At 54.1% G+C, this 17,869-nt stretch overlaps 1 protein-coding gene across 4 annotated transcripts in view; it reads left to right on the top strand.

Moving 5' to 3' along the window:
* Positions 1–17,869, top strand: part of TXNDC16 (thioredoxin domain containing 16) — a 91,457-nt gene that overhangs the window by 65,893 nt on the left and 7,695 nt on the right. For 3 of the 4 annotated variants that reach the window (XM_064659643.1, XM_064659645.1, XM_064659644.1), the window contains exons 19-21: positions 5–165; positions 2,648–2,838; positions 4,497–4,904. In XM_064659643.1, the coding sequence (XP_064515713.1) occupies positions 5–165; positions 2,648–2,838; positions 4,497–4,780 (636 nt within the window). In that variant the 3' untranslated portion in view covers positions 4,781–4,904. Of the gene's footprint in view, positions 1–4; positions 166–2,647; positions 2,839–4,496; positions 4,905–17,869 lie in introns of those variants that run through there. The other variant, XM_064659646.1, reaches the window with a different exon arrangement.

Genomic DNA, 17,869 nt, shown 5'->3' on the forward strand with positions numbered 1-17,869 from the left:
GCAGCCCGAAATCACCGTGCAAAATCTGCCCCAGTACTTGCAACTCACCAAGCCCTTCCTCATCCTGTTCAGTGATGGTGACATCAGTCAAATGGAAAGCAAGGAAATGCTGAAGCTGGCAAAAGGAAGACCCCAGCAGGCGTTTGTGGCTTGCTGGTTGAACTTGTGAGTGTGTGAAAACCTCTCTCCTCCTTTCCGTTCGCTCGCTCTGAGTGTTTTCAGGGCAAGAAAAAAAAACCCTGAGGCTGCAATTACTGAAAACACAAGCTGGCAATTTGATTATTGGGTCTGAAATCATCATGAGTTGGGAGGTCAAGCCATTTAGCAATGATTCAGTCTGTGTTCTGGGCAGCTGCAGAATTGCCTGACAAAGAGAAATTAGTAAATGTTTAATTGATTGCAGAAATAATTTTCGATAGAGTAAAATGTTCTCAAGGATGTTGTGTAGTGGCTTGACCTTGAGTCTGGTGTTATTTGTATTTTTGTTGCACGTGGGAGTAAAAGAAAAAAGAAATTTGCCCTCCTGGAATGTCTTATGGTGATTTTCCACCAGCAATTAGAGGGAATGACTGGTCATTGACTGGGAGAAGAAAGTTCAGCCAGAAGAAGCCCCATAAAGCAAACCTCAAAAATATTCAAGAAACAATGAGTCCAAGAGCTAAGAAATAGAAGGTTGTAGGAAAGGGGATTTTTAATAATCCTCTCCTCCCTGGTTGCATTTTTAATTTTTTAGCCTCTCTTTGTTTTGCCCAAGCCCAGAGACACCTCGGTGACTTAATCATAACGTGCTTTGAAGTCTGGGCAGAACGTCCAGCGTGGGCTGGGTTGAGCTGACGGGGAATGCACATGTTTTCAGAGAGCAGGAGATTTGTTTGCCAGTAAAGCACAAGAAATGAGTGCCCTGGAACTTCCCCACCTACACATCAGCCCCTGCTCTCCCTCCCTGACAAACTCCCTATAGGGAGTCTCTGTCCTTTCAGGGGGGTCCTGTGGTGTCCCTGTCCTTGGGGGGGATCATTGTGGGATCCTTGTGCTGGCATTGGGGTCCTGGTCTCATGTGGGGGGTCCCTCTACTTGTAGGGCTTCATTGCTGCTTCCTCATTCTTGCAGAGGGTCTAAACCCACTGTAGGGTGTCCTTGTCCTCATATGGGCTCCCTGTCCCTGAAGAAGCATCCCTGCCCTCTGAGGGGGCCCATAGGGGACTCCAGCAGATGAAGGGAGCAGGGTGTGCCTCCCACAGGGAGCCACATCCCAGGGCACGGCCCTCCTGGGGACAGCCGGGATGGAAGGGGACAAGGAGCCGGCTGAAAACTCTGGTCTGTGGGACTCCTGGGCAGCCCCAACACAGACCAACAGCTGCTGCAGTCTGGAAAATCCCACACAGCCGGATGGAAGGGGCAATGGAGTGGGACAGGCAGGAGGAGATCACTGTGAGGAGAGCAAGGAGGAATTAGCAGGAGGTGAGATCTGCAGAGAATGAAATGCTGAACATGGCACTGTCAGGCTGCTGCCAGGGGTAAAATATCCCCTTCCTCTCTTTGGGCAAGAGACTGGAGGGGACCTGTCTGTAAGTGGAAGAAATCAGTCCCAGAATCCCAGAATGGTCTGGGTTGGAAGGGACCTTAAAGGTCATCCAGTTCCACTGCCCTGCCGTGGGCAGGGACACCTTCCACTATCCCAGATTGCTCCAAGCCCCATCCAACCTGGCCTTGGACACTTCCAGGGATCCAGGGGCAGCCACAGCTCCTCTGGGCAACCTGTGCCAGGGCCTCCCCACCCTCACAGCCAAGAATTTCTTCCCAATATCCCTGCCCTCTGGTAACGGGAAGCCATTTCCCCTTGTCCTATCCCTCCATGCCCTTGTCAAAAGTCCCTCATCCTAGAAAGAGGATCTCATTGCTATGGCAAGAGCCAGCTCAGACCTGGAGCATCACTCAGCCTGAAAACAGTTCTAGAAGGGCTCAGCATCTTCATGGGCTTGCTGTCCCTCTCTCTCAAGTCAAAAAGTCACACTCTGTCACTTGGGGAAGTTGCCATCCCATCCCCGCCCCCTGGGGAAGTGCCAGGGGCTGGACCACCTGAGCACAGCCCTCTGCATCAGCTCCTGCCTTTCCATCTCTGTGGAATTGCTGCTGCTGTGGGACAGTGGCAGCAGCTGGGCTGGAATGAGCTGGAAGCTCTCCCTGCAGACAGGGACTAACCCCGGGGGGCTGCAGGAACCTGTCACACTCCAGTCTCACCTGTTCTTAAAAGCTTAAGGTGGAGAACATTTCCCACCTTCCTACAGAGTTTTCCCTGCTCAAGGATTCTTTATGCATCCAATTTCCTGTCCATTCCCTCTCTGTTACATCCCAGTAGGTTCCTTAAGGCATTGAGCTTATTGAGCTTAGAATCATGGAATGGTTTGGGTTGGAAGGGACCTTAAAGCCCATCTCATTCCAACCCCCTGCCATGGGCAAGGACAACTTACACTATCCCAGGTTGCTCCAAGCCCTGTCCAACCTGTCCTGGAACACTTCCAGGGATGGGGCTTCTACAGTCCCACAGGCAAAACTGGGCTTTGTTGGATGTTACCCAAGGGATTTGATGCTTGCTTGGCTCTTAGTGTTGCTATGTTCCCGAACCTGAATCTCCTCTTCCCAACAGGAAGAAGACTCCAGTGGGATACGGGATCCTGAGGACGTACTTTGCCGCCGTGCCTTCGCTGCCCGTTCTCGTCTGGGTGAACCTCCACGCCGGGGGTCAGGTTTTCCAGTTCCCACCAGAGCAGTCCATCACTGAAGTGAACATCTTGTCTTGGCTGGAGAAGCTCCAAGCAGGACTGGAGACTCCCAGCTGTAAGTGGACACAGGTTTATAACGTTCCTAAGCACACACTGTGAGCTCCAGTCTGTTTATGAGAAGACACTACATGCAATAAATTGTCTGCCCTGGAATTTAATGATGGAAAAACTAGCTCTGCTAGCTAGGGCTGGAGAAGTACAAATAGTTCAGCCAGGAGACAATACCCACACTCACAAGTTTGCTCTGGGACTGTTTAATGTTCAGAGCCAAACGTGAATACTTGGGAATCAACATCTTTTCCCTGTGAAAATCCCCAAACGTGACCGTGCTCTCCCATTGCTCCAAACAGACCTGAAGCAGAGCTTGCTATTAAAACATCTCCCGACTCCCAGTTGTCAGTGTAAGAAACAGCTGATCTTCAGGCACCTTCCAGCAATTTTTTTTTGGATAGGAGAGGATAAGGAAGCTGGTGTCTTGCTGTGGTCTTTGGGACATAAATGGTTGGCACGTTCTGTGAAGCTTTTCACTGCCTTGATCAGCCTGAGGAAGCTTTGGAGGAAGGCAGCATGGATATGCCTTCCTTGACAAAGCTGGAGAGGGACTTTGGACAAAGGCCTGGAGGGACAGGACAAGGGAGAATGGCTTCCCATTGAGAGAGGGCAGGGTTAGATGGGATACTGGGAAGGAATTCCTGGCTGTGAGGGTGATGAGGCCCTGGCACAGGTTTCCCAGAGAAGCTGTGGCTACCCTATCCCTGGAATTACTCAAGGGCAGGTTGGATGGGGCTTGGAGCAACCTGGTCTAGTGGGAGGTGTCCCTGCCTATGGCAGGGGGTTGGAACTGGATGGACTTTAATGTCCCTTCCAACCCAAACCATTCTAGGACTCTGTGATCCTTATGTGTTATGAGTAGCCACAAAATGCTACAGGGATCTTGGGAATTGCTGGCTGCCAGCCTGCTCCAGACTCTGGAAAGGCTGTGAGGTGACTCCACTTATATTTAAATATTTTAAAATGAGTCTTTCAGAGCAAATGTTTCCAAATACTGGCGTCAACTTGGTGGGGTAGGGTGTGTAGGCTGTTGCTGGAGCTGAAGACACCATGCTGATCCAGTTGTCCTGTGAGAACCCCATGAGCCAGCCCTCTTCCCACTCCTTTTTCCATTGCCACTGCTGAGGACACCTGGCTGACATGTAGGTCTCTAGGTAGGGACCTTAGTTTTCAGGTCAGCTCATGTCTGAGCATCTCACCACATCCCAAGACCCAAGGGCATGGCTCAAGGGCAGCTTTGGCCACCTCCAGTAAATATGAATTCACCCCCTGGCTGGTTTAGTTTGGGTGGCAATATGAGTTTTGGAGGAAAGAGAGTGCCCAGAGAAGTTGTGGCTGCCCCATCCCTGGAAATGTTCAAGGCCTAGTTGGGTGGGGCTTGGAGCAACCTGGTCTAGGGGAAGGTGTCCCTGCCCACAGCAGAGGAGTGGAATGAGGTGATCTTTAATGTCCCTTTCAACCCAAACCTGGGTCAGCCCAACTTGGGTCGACCCAAGTCTGGGATTTTACAATTTTATCATCTTTAGGAAAAGATTTTTAATTTTGTATTTCCTGGAAAGGCAAAAAAAAAAAAGCCATAATTCCTCTGAAAGGGAAATATCCCTTTGGAGGATGAGGCATAACTCTTTAACTTACCAACATGGGACTGTATTTGCTCCTCAGGTACCTTGTCTGAGGAGGACTGGAAACCGCCGCTCCCTGCTTACGACTTCCTTCAGATGATGGAGGCGGCCGTGCCCGAGCTCCCCCTCCACACTTCCCACCAGCCCGGGGACGTGCCAGCCCAGCATCCACCCGAGAGCCCAGCAGGGGACACTCCCACCCGGGAAGAGCCATCCCAGGAGAGCGTGGCAGGGAAATCTGGGTCCCCCGGGAGAGACCTGCGGGGCACAGCCCCGAGACTGGCGGCCAGGGAGAAACAGGGAAGGAGACACAGCGAGCTCTGAGGGCTTGGGCAGGGAAATGTGGGGCTGCCCATGGGAACCTCGCGCTATCCCAGCCCTCCCTGGGCCTCTGCACCAAGGAGACAAGTGGTTTGAGCTGTAAGAGAGTGGTGAAGGGGTAAACCAGCTCCCTGCTGCAGCGTGTTTCCAATGCCAGAGACATGTCTGTACATCCCACATGTTGCCCCCTGGCTGCTGTTGGGAGCTCCCTGTGCAATGAACTATGCTGGGAAAGACAAATCAGCGCAGCCCTGCTCTGTAGTTTCCCTAAATCTCCCACAGTCACTTTGGGAAGGGGTGAGTGATTCCAAGATAAAAAGCCAGTTTCCTCCCTGGTCTAAGTAGGAGCTCTACGGATGGGTGTCAGCAAGTCCTGCAGTTCCATCTGCACTGGAACCGTGTGGAGCCAGGATGGCCAGTGTTCCACCCACTCCTGGGCTGCTCCAACCAGCACCTGCTTGTGCTTACACCTGACTTGTGACTCAAACTCGTGAGCGTGTTCATCCTCGGGGGTAAGAGAAGGGTCTGGTTAAAACAGATTTGTTACAGAGGCCAGAGCTCAGCTCACACAACAGCCCTGAATAGCTGGGACAAAACTCTGCCAGCAAATCCCGAGGGTGGGCAGCTTGGGAGATGGCTTTCCTCACTGCTGGCATTTTCTTGGGCACAAGCCCAGGGGGTTATTTGCAGCCTCGACTTTGCTCTTGGTGAGAGTGGCGAGGTTGGTGCTTCCTGAGCTGGGAATGGTGCTGGGAGTGAGGTCTCTGGAAAGCCCAGGACTGTGGAAATGAGGGGAGGGAGATGAAGGGCAAGTCTGGACCCTCCCAGGATGAGATGGAGCTGCTTCACATCCATAACTAGGTGAGGAGATGCAAAATCTGGGGAAGTGGCTTTCTGGCCTTTGCCCATCTCCTGGGGACAACAAATGGCAGGGGGTTGAAACTAGGTGGTCTTTAAGGTCCCTTCCAACCCAAACCATTCTGGGATTCTGTGATCATCCCACCCCCTTCAATAAAAATCTCCCTTCCACAGAACCCCTGAGATGTGCTGGGAGGGTCAGACCCTCCTCCTTCTCCTTAGAGCTCTGAAATTCCTGGGAAGGGGAAAATCAATGGTAATGCTGAGAGTGCCATAAACTGTGTTTCTCATCCTGCAAACAGCCCACATGGTTGGGAGTATTTTGAAATGCCCAGAAATAGATCATTAGTTCTGGGCTCTCCTGGAAGCCCTTAATTGAATCAGACCATTTTTGGACTGAATGACAGGCTTTGAGCCAAAATGTATATACTTAAAGGAATAAACTGCAGCATGCTGATCAGAGGCAGTATTCCCAAGGGAATGGGAAGGTCAGGGTATGAACAGATCCTCCGTGAGTTCCCGTCATTTCTCTGCTCTATAAGGTCCTCACGCTGCTGGATCCCATGAGCTGTACATTGGTCATTTCCCATCCTGTTCCTAATCACAGAATCCCAGAATGGTTTGGGTTGGAAGGGACCTTAAAGCCCATTTTGTTCTACCTCCTGACATGGGCAGGGACACCTTCCACTATCCCAGGTTGCTCCAAGCCCTGTCCAACTTGCCCTTGAACACTTCCAGGGATCCAGGGGCATCCACAGCTTCCCTGGGCAATATGTTCCAGTGCTTTACCACCCTCACAGGGAAAATTCCTTCCCAATATCCCATCTAGCCCTGCCCTCTGTCAGGTGAAGTGCAATACTTGAGTTTGTCATCGGTGTCTTAAATAAACTCCATCTTGAGTAGACTCGGTCTGCGTCAGTCCTGGGCTCTGGGTGGTGGGAGCAGGGGCTGCTGTCCTGGGGTGGCAGCAGCAGGATCCCGTCCTTCCACGGGGTTTGTGCACAACAAGGAGCATTCCCACATCCCTGCTCTTGTCCACGTGTCCTTTCCCAGCCGCAGCCCTTCTCCCGTGCCGGGTCGGGGCTGGAGTTTGTCACTAGGGGTCAGTGCCACATCTCCGTTGTGGCTTCGCGAGTCGCCGCCTCTCCCGGTGCTGCTGGATTGACGCTGGAGCGTTGGCACCAAAGGGATGAGAGGTCAGAGATGGCTTCCCAGTGAGATCTTGTGGTGAAGCTTTTTGCTCCCAGGGAGTCCTGGCTCTGCTGGCTTCATCCCCCATCAACAGCGGGGTCCATCAGCTTGAGCCTCCCCGGCTGGGTTGGGGTGCCAGGAGTCCTGAGCTGAGCCCACTTTGCCAGTGCCAGTGTGGTGACCTGGGAAGGGATGTGCTTGTCCGTGTCCTGCTCTTCCCATCACCCAGCTGGGTGGGCTGGATTTGCTATGGATGCGGGTCAGGATCCTGGACCATATGAGGCATCTTTGAGTTTGTTAGGATTTTATTTTTCAATACAAAATATCTTTTTCATTGTGTAGCACCAGCAGGAACTTGGGTTGGAAGGGATTTTAAAGGTCATCTCGCTCCAACCCCTGCCATGGGCAGGGGCACCCTCCACTATCCCCAATTGCTCCAAGCCCTGTCCAACCTGGCCTGGAACACTTCCAGGGATGGGGCAGCCACAGCTTCTCTGCGGAGATGGAAAAATCTGTGGAGTCAGATATGTGCTGGGATGTGTAGGGACAGGCAGAAGATTTTAGGGATATTGGGGCAGTTTGGTGGTGGTCTGCACCCCACAGCGCACCTTAGCCGGAGGAAACGCTCCTGCACTGTTTGGAACAGCTCTGGCTCTGGGGTGGAAAGAAACACTCAGTGGGTGTTTATAGAACCAGAGTCACAGAGTGGTCTGGGTTGGAAGGGACCTTTAAAGGGCATCCAGTCCAACCCCCTGGATGGGCAGGGACACCTTTCACTGGACCAGGTTGGTCCAAGCCTCATCCAAGCTGGCCTTGAATTATGACTTGGAGTGAGAAGCAAGTCGGAGGTGGGAGAGTTCTGGCTCTGGGGGGTAGCTGGGAAGGATGGAACAAATCCCACCAGGTTGGAGGATTGAGATGACTGGGATGCTGTCCTACTCCCCAAGCAGCAGGAGGCAGCCAGGGATCACCAGGACACGTGTACATCAACATCTCTCCCTATGTCAGCAATGCTGGTGCTGAGGTGAGGTGATATCTCAAGAATGCTGATGTTATCAGCTCCTTCTTACACCATTTAACAACAAAAGATGTGTTTGTCTGGGTAAACCACAGATCTGAGTCCCCTGGTGATGCTACTGGGGTGCAGGGTGAGCTGGAGATTTCCTGACAGATATGGATGGACTGTTTACAGCTTTAGACCAAACTTCTTTAGATGGGACTTTATCTCAGCACTGCTCCAAAGGTGGCCATTTGGATGTGCTTCAGGAGCCTTTCAGGGGGTGTTTAAATGTCAGTGGTTGATTAGAAGATAAAATGATGATAAACATGCACATAAAAAAAGGATTATGTGCTTGTCCTAGAAGGCAGAACGATTTATTGTCCAAAACGGTAGGAAATTCTCCGTGTTGGTCCCTTCCAACTCAGCATGTTCTGTGGTTCTCTGATCTCTCACCATCCTCAAGGACTCCTACAAAACCATCATCACCTATCAGGAGGGAGGAAGGCTTGCAGCAGTGCTCCCTGCAGGGCAGGGGGAATATTAAGGGTGTGTGTTTTGTTTTCCACGTTTAAAGGCTTTTAGAGGAAGGATTATGAAGGTGCCTGCTGGTCTCCAAACCATGGGACATGGGAAGCAGTCACAGTGTTTCTCCCAGCTTTTCCACCCTTTGAGTGAAACAAGGGTGGTGAACCACAGGTCCTTGCGTTGGAAGGTGGATTTTCCAAATTGGGTGTTCCTAGCCCATCCTGGGCCACTGATGGCCACAGTCCCTCCCAGCAAGCCTCCCTCCATGGCCGGGCTCTCCTCTGGCTGTGCCATAGGGATACAGCTGCAGGATGATGGAACGGACGGCTGCAGCAGGGAGGAGTCAGGAAAGGACACTGTCCCCAGGAGGGAGATGCTGCAGGGCAGGAGCAGGGGCACGGGAAGGACAGATCTGTCTGGATGGATTCCAGCAGCACTGCCAGGATGTGGAGCAGGACACGACCTGGTGAGCTGGCTCGTGTCCCTTGAGCTCATCGGTGCCTGGTGCTGTGTGGGGACAGGGAGGCTGGCAGGGCTGGGGGATGGTGGGAACCAGCCACTCCACCCCATCTGGTGGCTCAGCCTGGCAGAGATGCTCTCCCTGCAGGGCAGGTTTGTCTCCAGCAGGGCTTGGCCACAATCCATGTCCCAGGGCACCCACCCCTGCCAGCAGCGGCGGAGCCGCATCCGGGACTGTTTGTCCGGAGTTGCCGGGTGAGGTTGGTCTCCTGCTGAGGGTTTCTGGAATCGCCTGGGCCAGACCTCAGCCCACCCTTGGGGGCATCCAGGTTTACAAGGGTGATGCAATCCATCCTGGTAGCCTGGTGCTGTGTTCCCTGTGACTTTGGCATTGCCTAAGGGGGTGGGAGAAGGATCCTGTGGCTCCACAGTGCCTGGGGTGTCCGTCATTGCCAGCACGTCCCACTGGCCAGACCCAAACCAGCTCCCTGAGTCCACCCCTGTTAATTTGGGGACCAACCTGAGGGAATCTGGGGACAAACAGGTAGACAGATGTTGGTCCAGGAGTGGGATGGGAAGCAACTGATGCCCTGTTGGCACAGTTGGAGGTGGTTGAGGAGCTGCGCTGGGGAAAGAGTGCAGGGGCAGGATAGAGCTGGGATGTGAGATGAGGGGTGGTAGCTGAGCAGAATGTGGTTCCTAATGGCTCTTCCACCTGGCACTTCCATTGCTAAAAATACAACAGGCCCAGGGAAGAAACCCCAGCACCCAGCCTTTAGCTTGCAAGGTGGCTGTGATGGGATCTCCATCCCTTCTTCCCTGTGCCCAGCATGGGCAGGGATTGGGTCTCAAGGACACCACTGGCTCCGTCCTCCTGGAGCCAGCGATTGAGATGGAGCCGGGATGAGCAGCCCAAGCCATTTCCCAGTAGAACCCATTCTCCCTGTATTTTCCCTTCCCAACAGAAGGGCTCCACCTCCAGCATCCTCTGGGACTACACCCACAGCTACGCCCGTCCTCTGTTCCCAAGCTGGGTCTGTGCAGGGACCTCACTGCCTGTGACTCTCACACCCAGGGGGTGAAGTCCGAGTCCAGGCTGGAAGAGCAGCAACCAGGACGGACCATCCCATGGCGATCCCTTCACAGTGTCTCTCCCCCCGTCACTGGAAGGGGGTTCTGTGGGGCTGGGAAGGCGGCACGTCCCCGGCGCCACGTCGCTGGCTCCATTGTTCATTGTTCCCCCCTGGCTCTTGGAGCCGGCCTGGAGACGGGAAGCGATAAGTGGGGAGAGGGCACCGCTGCGGTTCCTGCACTCCAGCAGGTTATTTCCCGACCTCTCCTTAGGTAAACTCAGCCCTTGGCCTCCCTTGGAGTTTGCTTTGCTGTCCCGCTCTCCTGCAGGCCGGCGTGGGGCCCAGGGGAGCAGCCTGGCTCTATTAATAGCCCCTGGGATTGCCCAATCCCTCTTGTGTGTTGAAAGAGTGGCTGCAACACCGTCATTCCACCCCTGGTGGCAACACACGGGCCAGTTCCTCGGAAGGGCTCTGCTGGGAAGGCTCCCAGATCCCGAAGGCAACACTCGGCTCTCCGGCAGGGTGAGGAGGTGGGGAAGAGCCTTTGCTCCACAGGATGGGGATTTCTTGGCTTGCTTGAAACACAAATAATGGCATCACTAACCTTGGTGGTGTTCTCCCCATGGGCCACTGCCCAAGCTCGTGGGCTGGATCTGTAAAGAGTAAAAACCAGGACCCTCAAAGCCATGGAAATCATGGAGTCATGTAAGTTGGAAAAAACCTCTGAGATCATGTTCCCCCAGCACTGCAAAGTCCCACCAAATCATGTCCCTGGGGGCCACGTCCACATGGCTTTTGAACCCCTCCAGGGATGGGGACTCCACCACTGCCATGGACAGCCCGTGCCAGGGCTGGACAACTTTCCCTAATATCCAATCTAAACCTCCCCTGGTGCAGCTTCAGGAGGTTTTTTCTGATCCTCAGGGCTGAAACAGACTCCTGGGAATGAAATCCATGGTGCCCCTATCCCAGCCCCTTGCTCCATGAGCAGTCCTGCCCGGAGGAGAGTGGAGAGCAGAGCCTTGGTGCAGTGCATGGAGCATCTCCTCAGGCTCCTGTTGGGTTTTAAGTCTTGGAGTCTCCTGGAATTGGGCTTGTGAGTGACCCATGTTGGGGAGGGGGAGTTTTGGAGGGCTGGGTTACCCTGGAGGTGTGCTCTGGGTGACTCTCTGTGGATCCTGGCCCTGCTGTGGGGAGGTGAGTGGGAGAAATGGCCCACAGGGAGAGGTGGGATCCTGGATATGGATGTGTGAGGGATGTTACAGCTGGGAGAGTTCAGCTCAGCACAGCAGTGAGCAGGGGAGGGAGCCCCAGCTGTGAGGCACTAACACCAAGGCAAATATTTGGAAAGGCACTTGCTGCCCAAAAATAGCTGGAAAAGCTTTCAGGAGCAAAGCTGGAACAGCGTCCATGGACAGCAGCCAGAGTCCCCCAGCCCAGGGCAGCTCCCAGTGCGGGGGACAGAGGTGGGAAAGGGACATGACCATGAATTACCCTTCCTGTGGTAGTGGGGGAGGCATGTCTGGAGCTCCTTTTGGAGACACCCCATCCCATGGACCTGTCAGCTGAGGATAGCTGAAAGCCTAAAGGGATTAACACCCACTGGAGGTGGAGCTCCAGCTGGCTCAGAAACTTCAGCCAAAGCCCTGCCTGCTCCCATGCAGCTGGGTGTAAATCCAAGCAGGCAGGGACAGCAGGCACCCGGGATGTCTGGGTGGGACTCCTTGCCAGGAGGGTGTGTCCAGAGTCCAATCCTGCCTCTTCCAGAACCATCCCTGGGGTTCTGCATTTCCCTCTTGCTGAACCTGCTGTCTCTGCCCAAAACACATTCCACGGGAAGGGCACAGCTCCCAAAAGGACCCGTGGTGTCAAAGCCCCTCTGCCAGGTATGGGAATGAGCTGAGATGACAACCAGGGTGGGAACGACTGCGGGTTGACTCACTTGGCCGCTGTCCCCTCCTGGGTCCCCACCCCAGTGACACTCATCCTTCCTCCTCCTTTCATGAAGAGCGGGAAAAACATGAGCTGGCAACACTCTGCCACACCATCCTCAGGGGCTCTGGATCCCCAGGGACACACCTGGGGACCCCAGGGGGACAAATCCCAAAAGCTCCAGGTCTCTCTGCCTCTCCTGCAGCCTCTTGCTCTTCCCCTTGGGCTGGGGAGGAGGCAGCAGTGAGGCTCCGCAGGCTCCAGGCAGGATCCTGCTTCATTCCTTCTCTGCGGGCAGACTGAGCTCCTCACTGGAGTCTTCCTCACCATGGAGGCACTGGAAGTACATTTGGAGCCTTAATTATGTGCTGGCTTAATTATGGGGCTGACTGTGACATTCCTGGGTCCCACCTAGCTCTCAGGCAGTGCTGCTCCATGTTCCCACTGATCCCTGTCCCTGGGGCATCGGCCAAACCCGGAATCCATGGAAAAAAGTGCCACCAAAACCCAGCCTGTCTGTTTATCCTGACTCTGTGATTTGCAGTGAGGTTGGAATAAGGAGCTGGGGATGTTTCTGGATGTCAGCTTGGACACAATACCACAGCCTTGGGCTGTTGGATGTTGGAGCAGGGCTCAGAGATAGGTTGCCAAGGGACTTGGAGATCCCAGTACCCATGCTGGGAATGGGACACCTCCTGTGTGGCACCACCACTATCCCCAAGGACACTGGGATCGCTATCCTGGGTGGGATCTGCAGCAGAGACCCACAGCAGGAGTAGGGCAGGATGAGGTTGGCATCCAGCCTTCCCTCTCCCTGTCCATCCAGAGAGACACCAAGTCCCTTCTCCCAGGCTTTCTGCACTGGAGGCAGACGGATCCCTCACTCCAGGTTGTACCACAACTGGGAGGCCCAGCACGGATTCTCCCCCGGGCTTGGACTGGCCAAACAGGAATCTGTCTCCCTGGGAGCAAAGCAGGTCAGGAGAAAGCCACGGAGAGCGAAATGGGAGGTTGGGAACATGACTCAGGCTGTGTCACCCCAGGGCAGCGCTGCACCGGCCGGAGGAAATCCCTCCTGGTTCGTGGCTTGGGAAGTCCTGTGGCTGGTTGGGACCGCAGGGATCCAACAATGCCACCCCACAACAAAGAGGGCTCTGGTGACAGGGCACAGCCACATGCCAGCCTCGCTCCCCACTCCAGCAGCCCAGCCACAGAGGATGCAGGAAGGCAGTGAGATTCCCAGGGGGACACACAGGTCACCAAAATGCTGCCTGGGCTGACTAAGAGAGAAAGCCGGGATTATTCACCGGCAGGGATTTCTCTCTTCCTTTATCGCATCCAGCAGCACAGCACAGTCTGTTTTAAGGACTCAGCTCCAGCTGGGACCAGGTCTCACATATTTTACTTTATCTCTGCAGTCTGATTCCCAGGGAATGGGAAAAGGGCTTCACAGCCCAGCCCAGCCGGCCCCGGCTCCCGATGGCAGAGCTTCAACTATTCCCCTGGCAAGCCCTGTCCTGCAGTACCGGAGGAGAGGGGCCAGCTGGCTGCAATTCCCAGCTTTTCCCCTGTGCTGATGGTCCCAGCAACCTGGCAAAGCTGGGAGGGCTCTGGGATGACACTCCCCACGTCCCCTCTCCTCACAGAGTGGGTTTCTCACCCTTGGGTTAATCCCTGGATAGATCCCAAGCACCTTGCTGGGGGTGGGGGTCCCTTCAGAAAGGGGGTTTGGAATTCAGAGAGGCTGGGTTGGCCTTTGGGAAGAACTAAACCATCAGCAGCTGAGGTTGCTCTGACTTCCCCTGTCCTTGGACTCATTCCCTGAATCCCAGTTAACGTCTGCTGATGGAGACAAGCTACAAAGAGACATTCAGCGTGAGCCAGAGGGACCAGCCCTACATTCCTGCCCCTAAAGAGCTCCCAGAGTAGATCTGTGTCTTTAAGGATATGAGTTAAAGCCATTTAATCACAAGCCTCCTGTTGTCCATTTCCTTTGGACCTCTTCAGTTTTCCATGATTTTTTTTCTTGAGCAACATCCTTCTGAGATCCCGAGGATGGCTGAATATTGAGTCATCGGCAGCAGGGACTGTGTAACCCTGTTCTGCTCCCTCCCATTCCATGGATCTTCCCTGATCCACCGTAGTCCAGCGAGGGCAGACTCCTCTGTGCATCCACCCTCCCATCTAGGGAAAAGGAGCACTCCAGTGGTGCTGGGAACATCCGGCAGGCCCCCAGGAAAACAGGGCTGGGCTTTTAGCCAGGAGGGTTTTGCTTTGGTGGGAGCACATGGATGTCCCTGGTCCCTGCACCAACATGAGGTTGTTGACCCCCGTTTGACCCAGCTCTTCGTCCCGGCCCTTCCATCTGCTGCTCGATATCTGGGATATGGAGCCAGGCTGGGAGAGCTGGGGGGGTTCAGACTGGAGAAGAGAAGGCTCCAGGGAGACCTGAGAGCACCCTCCAGTGCCTAAAGGGGCTCCAGGAGAGCTGGAGAGGCTCTTGGGACAAGGGATGGAGGGATAGGATAAGGAGGAATGGCTTCCCATTACCAGAGGGCAGGGATAGATGGGATATTGGGAAGAAATTCTTGGCTGTGAGGGTGGGGAGGCCCTGGCACAGGTTGCCAGGAGGAGCTGTGGCTGCCCCTGGATCCCTGGAAGTGTCCAAGGCCAGGTTGGATGGGGCTTGGAGCAATCTGGGATAGTGGAAGGTGACCCTGCCCACGGCAGGGCAGTGGAACTGGATGACCTTTAAGGTCCCTTCCAACCCAGACCATTCTGGGATTCTGGGACTGATTTCTTCCACTTACAGACAGGTCCCCTCCAGTCTCTTGCCCAAAGAGAGGAAGGGGATATTTTACCCCTGGCAGCAGCCTGACAGTGCCACGTTCAGCATTTCATTCTCTGCAGATCTCACCTCCTGCTAATTCCTCCTTGCTCTCCTCACAGTGACCTCCTCCGGCCCTGTCCCACTCCATTGCCCCTTCCATCTGGCTGGGTGGGATTTTCCAGACTGCAGCAGCTATTGGTCTGTGTTGGGGCTGCCCAGGAGTCCCACAGACCAGAGTTTTCAGCCGGCTCCTTTTCCCCTTCCATCCCGGCTGTCCCCAGGAGGGCCGTGCCCTGGGATGTGGCTCCCTGTGGGAGGCACACCCTGCTCCCTTCATCTGCTGGAGTCCCCTATGGGCCCCCTCAGAGGGCAGGGATGCTTCTTCAGGGACAGGGAGCCCATATGAGGACAAGGACACCCTACAGTGGGTTTAGACCCTCTGCAAGAATGAGGAAGCAGCAATGAAGCCCTACCAGTAGAGGGACCCCCCACATGAGACCAGGCACCCCAACGCCAGCACAAGGATCCCACAGTGATCCCCCCCAAGGACAGGGACACCACAGGACCCCCCTGAAAGGACAGAGACTCCCTATAGGGACAAGGACATCCTACAAGGGGTTTAGACCCTCTGCAAGAATGAGTATCCCACAGTGACACCCTACAAGGACAGGAATTTCCCCTTTCAGAACAGGAACCCTGATGGCAGGACAAGGATCCCACAGTGACTCCCCATGAGGACAGGAGCTCCCTACAAGGACAGGGTCTGCTCTGCAAGGATGGGCACCCCAGAGGTGTCCCTATGACTTATGACCCCTCAAGCTGCCAGCATCCTTCACTCTCAGAAAGGCACCAGCAAGTCCAAGCAAGGGTGAAAGGGCAATTCAATAAAATCTTAAAAATGCACTGGGCACTGCTGGGTGAGGGAAAGTTCTCAAAGCAAACATGCCTGCAAGGAGAAATCCTTCCTGGCTTAGCACATCCTTCTAAAAACACGGAATGACTTCAGAAAAATGTGAGAAAACACGAGCTGCTCCTTCCCCAGAGGGAAAATATAGGGAAAAGCAGCAGCGTGATGGTGTTTGGTGACTGGACCTGAATATCCCTGCCCTCCAGGGAGTGGGGAATGCACTCCAGGGCCTTTGAGTGGGCAGGATGGAGGTGTTGGGGATATCCCTGAGAGCACCTCTGCAATGCCCAGGCAGAGCTGATCTCCCTAAAAGAGTTGTCAGAGGCAGAATATTTGCTCCAATGCTCCCCAAACACCCTGGAAAAGGGATGTGCTGCACCAGGGCCCTTCAGCTCCATCTCCAAGGGAGATTATTGATTTTAAACCCTGTGAATCATGATTTATTCCAACAATTGCCACACATTAATCACAATAATGAATAATTAACGGAATAGCTCTTGTGAAGCTGTTCCAGAAGCGTTTGGCACCACAGGAGCACCAGCTAGTTGAAGCTGAGCCCAGTTGCTCCATCCAGATGGAACAGGTGGCAGTGGGATGCACTGGAAGGAAAATGCCATGCCCAGGGAAGAAGAAGTGGCCACAATTCCCTGGCTTGTGCAAGAAGCTGCAGCAAGGCAGGGAAGTGTTGAGCAAACCACTTTGGGAAGGATGCTCAGAGGGAAGGACCTCTCTGAGGGGGTAATGACTGCTTGAGCCAGAGGATGTCCGACCTGGATGTCCTGGTGTTTGGTTTTGATCCTTGAACCCTCTCAAAATGGCCAGGGATCTGTCCTGGGATGCCCCCAAACCCCTCAGCAGTGACAAGCCTCGAGCTTCCAGAGCATCTCATGGGGAGCACTGGAGTTTCCAGGGCTGATTTGGCTGCCAAAAATGGGGAATGGAAAAGGAAAATGAAATGTGGGCTGATGGCAAAGTACCACCCACAGAGAAACCAGTTGGGAACAGCAATTCCAATGGCCAATCACACCAGGACAGAGCCTGGAAGCCTTTGCCTTATCCCCTTTCCTCTTTTCCCTTTCCCCTTTCACTTTTCTCTTCCCCTTTCCCCTATTCCCTTTTCCTTTCCTTTTTCTCTTCCCCTTTCCCTGTTTCCTGTTTCCCTGTTCCCTGTCTCCTTTCCCTTTCCCTTATTTCTCTTTCCCCTATTCCCTTTCCCTTGTTTCCCTTTCCCCTATTCCCTTTCCCTTGTTTCCCTTTCCCTTTCTCTTTCCCTTTCCTTTTTCCTGTTCCCTTTTCCTTCCCCTTTTCTCCTCCCCTTTCCCCTGTCCTCTTCCCCATTCCTTTGTCCCCTATCCCCTTTTCCTTTCACTTTTCTCTTCTTGATTCCCTTTTCTCCTGCCCTTTCCCTGTCTCCTTCCCCTTTCCCTTGTCCCCATGTCCCCCCTGTCCCCTTTTCCTCTCCCTTTTCTCTTGCCACCTTTCCCCTGTCCCCATCCCTGTTTGCAGAGCTGCAGGAGGTTTGCAGAGGTTTCCTGCTCCTCTTTATCCACACCATGGACGTTGTCCTGCAGCAGAAAGGAGAGGGATGGTGGTGGCTTTGCTGGGAACAACCCCAGGGGACCACTGGATTCCGGGGATGGCAATGACCCGCGATACTGCAGGAAACAGGAGCACTCTTGAAGCTTTCCAAAACTGATGCCTGAGGGGATCATTCCAAGATGATGAGCAGCTTCCTCCAGCAACCCCGGGGACCACTTGGCACAGCCCCTCATCCAGGACATGGGCTGTCCCTGCCTTCCCCAGGCATTGCCTGGTTTGCTGGATAAGCACCAAGGACATCCTTAGGGATCTACGGGTCAATCCGGCCTCTGCAGGGCCCTTGGAGGGCCCTCACAGCTGGAAACAAGCACTTCCCAGCTCCAACTGGATGGAAAAGGTCTTTAGCAGAGGAAACAGCAGCTGCTCATGACAAATAACTGTCCTCTCATGTGTACATCCCCTTCACATGACAAACCCCATCTCTCCCCAGCCACTGCGTGGCCAAAGCTCTGGTAGCACGAATGTCCAGGGATAAACAGGCTCTCCAAACCACCCTGGAATGGCTTCATGTAAACAGTTACTTCTCTTTTTAACTCTGGTCAAAACTGTCTGCTTTGATGTCTCCCATCTGTCCTGGCCCACATCATTTCCTCCTGCCCCCGCCACAACAGAGGGATCAAACCTTGTCCCCGCAGTGCTTGGGTCACTGGGCTCCCACTAAATGGATCCATAGTGGGTTTTACCCATCCCACTGCTGTGCTGCTAACTCAGCATCTTC

The sequence above is a fragment of the Pseudopipra pipra genome, chromosome 6, assembly GCF_036250125.1.
Source record: "Pseudopipra pipra isolate bDixPip1 chromosome 6, bDixPip1.hap1, whole genome shotgun sequence".
In the NCBI taxonomy this organism is placed as follows: Eukaryota; Metazoa; Chordata; class Aves; order Passeriformes; family Pipridae; genus Pseudopipra; species Pseudopipra pipra.